Source organism: Chanos chanos, chromosome 7 (assembly GCF_902362185.1).
Source record: "Chanos chanos chromosome 7, fChaCha1.1, whole genome shotgun sequence".
Taxonomy (NCBI): domain Eukaryota; kingdom Metazoa; phylum Chordata; class Actinopteri; order Gonorynchiformes; family Chanidae; genus Chanos; species Chanos chanos.
The window spans coordinates 35,310,490-35,312,989 of record NC_044501.1 but is presented as its reverse complement, the minus strand read 5'-3'; the positions used below and the strand labels follow the sequence as shown (position 1 = coordinate 35,312,989).

General features: G+C 43.9%; 1 protein-coding gene across 1 annotated transcript in view; it reads right to left on the bottom strand.

Annotated features, from left to right (window-relative positions):
• Positions 1–2,500, bottom strand: part of sema4f (sema domain, immunoglobulin domain (Ig), transmembrane domain (TM) and short cytoplasmic domain, (semaphorin) 4F) — an 11,724-nt gene that overhangs the window by 7,856 nt on the left and 1,368 nt on the right. The window contains exon 2 of the mRNA XM_030780744.1: positions 1,773–1,832. Within this exon, the coding sequence (XP_030636604.1) occupies positions 1,773–1,832 (60 nt within the window). The remainder of the gene's footprint in view (positions 1–1,772; positions 1,833–2,500) is intronic.

Below are 2,500 nucleotides of genomic sequence, written 5' to 3'. Positions count from 1 at the left end.
TCGAACACCAGTTTATAATTAGGTACATCTAACTGATTTCTGAGTAAAAATGATCTCTAATCATAAAAAAGAGACTATCTACATCCACAGCATCTCAGTATGTGATAAAATGACACTTAAGAAAAGAAGAAGCAGTTTCTGGACTTGAGGTGGAGATTTGCACTCGAAGGAAGAATGCAGCTCTGCACTTTCACGTATCAATATCTGTGATCGGTAACGGGATTCTCCCTCAGCTCGGCTACCTGAGACCCCCAATACTACGGCCGGACCCCCTGTTCAGCCCCATGGCTTTTTTAACCCTCCTCTGGGACGCAGACCGGCCATATCAGTAGCACACGACTCACGACTCTGAATCCATTAACCCACTTGGATTTGATTTCTACCAAGAATTACATGCATCTGATTGGCTGAGGAATGTGGGAGGAATGTCGGGAATGTATCAGTCCTCTGAAACAGTGGACTTTAAAAGGACCATCTATACTGTAGCAGTTACCAGAGGAGGACGGCTGACTGAAAGACTGTGTGTGTGTGTGTGTGTGTGTGTATGTGTGTGTGTGTGTGTGTGTGCGTGAGAGAGAGGGAGAGAGAGTATATGTGAGATTCGTCCAGGTTTCCATACGGGTGCTTGTGACAGAGGAGGTGGGTAAAAAGTAATGTGTGTGTACATCCATTCTTATGTGTTAGTGTGAAAACTATCACTATCTAAAGCTACGTACCAAAGGTCCCGGGAGTTCGGGACGAGGGAAGAGTTGCTGCTGGCTTGTGCCATCGCCATGACAACCGTGTACCGTGAACCCCCCGCGGGCATGGGTCCAGACCACTAATGAGAGAGGACTGGGCCCAAAACAACAGCCACCCCCCCCCCATTCCCCACCCCCCAAAAAAAGAGAAAGAAAGAAGGCTTTTAACTAGGTCGTAATTCTGACACCTTTGGTCGGGACTGGTCATCTGATACCGGGGAGGTTTTTTTTTCTTTTCAGCGTGTAAATAAATAATAACAGTGGCTTAGTCAGCTTAGCTGGACTGGACTAGTTTTAATGAGTTTAATCAAGGCCAATCAAGCTGGAGTGGCATAAATTGGAATGTGATGTGAAAGCAGTAGTGTTTGTGTGTGTGTGTGTGTGTGTGTGTGTGTGTGTGTGAGAGAGAGAGAGAGAGAGAGAGAGGGGGAGAGAGAGAGAGAGAGAGAGGTGTGTGCGCGTGTGCATTAGTGTGTGAAGGAATATAATGATTTAAAATAGCAGGTCGTTAGACTAATCACTCTCTCTCTCTCTCTGTCTCTCTCCCTTTCACTCCCCACTCTCTGACCTGACATGTTTCTTTGTCTAGCTAATCATACCCTCTCAGGTCTGCACTGTTTGGGGTCTTACCCCAGTTGTCAGTCATCCACTGAACCCTCCTCCACCCTGCAGTGGCGAATGAAGGGTAGACAGCCAGCCCTAAATGGACTCATTAGCTCTCCGATGCAGCCTGGTCCCCCAGATACTGATCTCCTCACTGAGCATATGTGTGTGTGTGTGTGTGTGTGTGTGTGTGTGCGTGTGTCTACGTGATAGAGCCATTGCGATGCTCTTTGTGGGCTGAGAATGCACGGGTCATATTGGTAGAGCTGGGAGGTGTGCTAAAAATTGACATTCTGCAAAGTCAAATGTAGCCAAACACTGTAATAGGTCTACACACACACACACACACACACCCTCACACACCTGGAAATGCACATGCTGTATAAATGTGTGCTCACATGCACACACGCAAAAACGCAATGTATTTACCTCTGTCTTCCCCTTTGCCACGCATGAGTTTCTCCTCTCCTCAGGAACATCCCAGGTAATCTAAAAAGAGAGAGAGAGAGAGAGAGAGAGAGAGAGAGACGGAGGGAGCATGTGAGATGTTGAAACACAAACATCTGTCAGTTCTTTTGAAGTAAAGCTTATAGGTTCAACTCCTGAGATTGCCCCCCATTAATAAAAAAAAAGAAAAGAAAAAAAAAAGGAAAGTGTGTCAGTCACTCATGAATATGCAAATCCTCGTTTGGTCCATTAGACATACTGGGAATAATTACACATGAGAATGCGTGGGAAGGCCTTCATTAGACTTTATTTATTCATTTATTCACCAAATGCACGCTTAAATTCAGGCCAAAGCACCAAGTTTCCATTTGATATTCAAACCGTTTAAATCGAACTGAACTTCAGTCACCTGACATTTGATTTGTGTGGTAGCAGTCTAATAGTTTGCTTAAAAACTTTACTGAATATATTAATTCTGTGAAGATGACAGGGTATGACATGACAAAAGTACAGTCTGTCTAAACATTACAAACTGAAATTACTTCAGTATTTAACTTATGTCATTTCTTCGTCACTCCAGCCAAACCAGACACAAGCTCAGTAACTGGTCAATGTATTTGTACTTAACGGATATACAACTGGTAATGTTATTAGTTTTACATGCGCAAACAAGTGCAACTTATATTAGAAAGCATATTATTAAATATAAC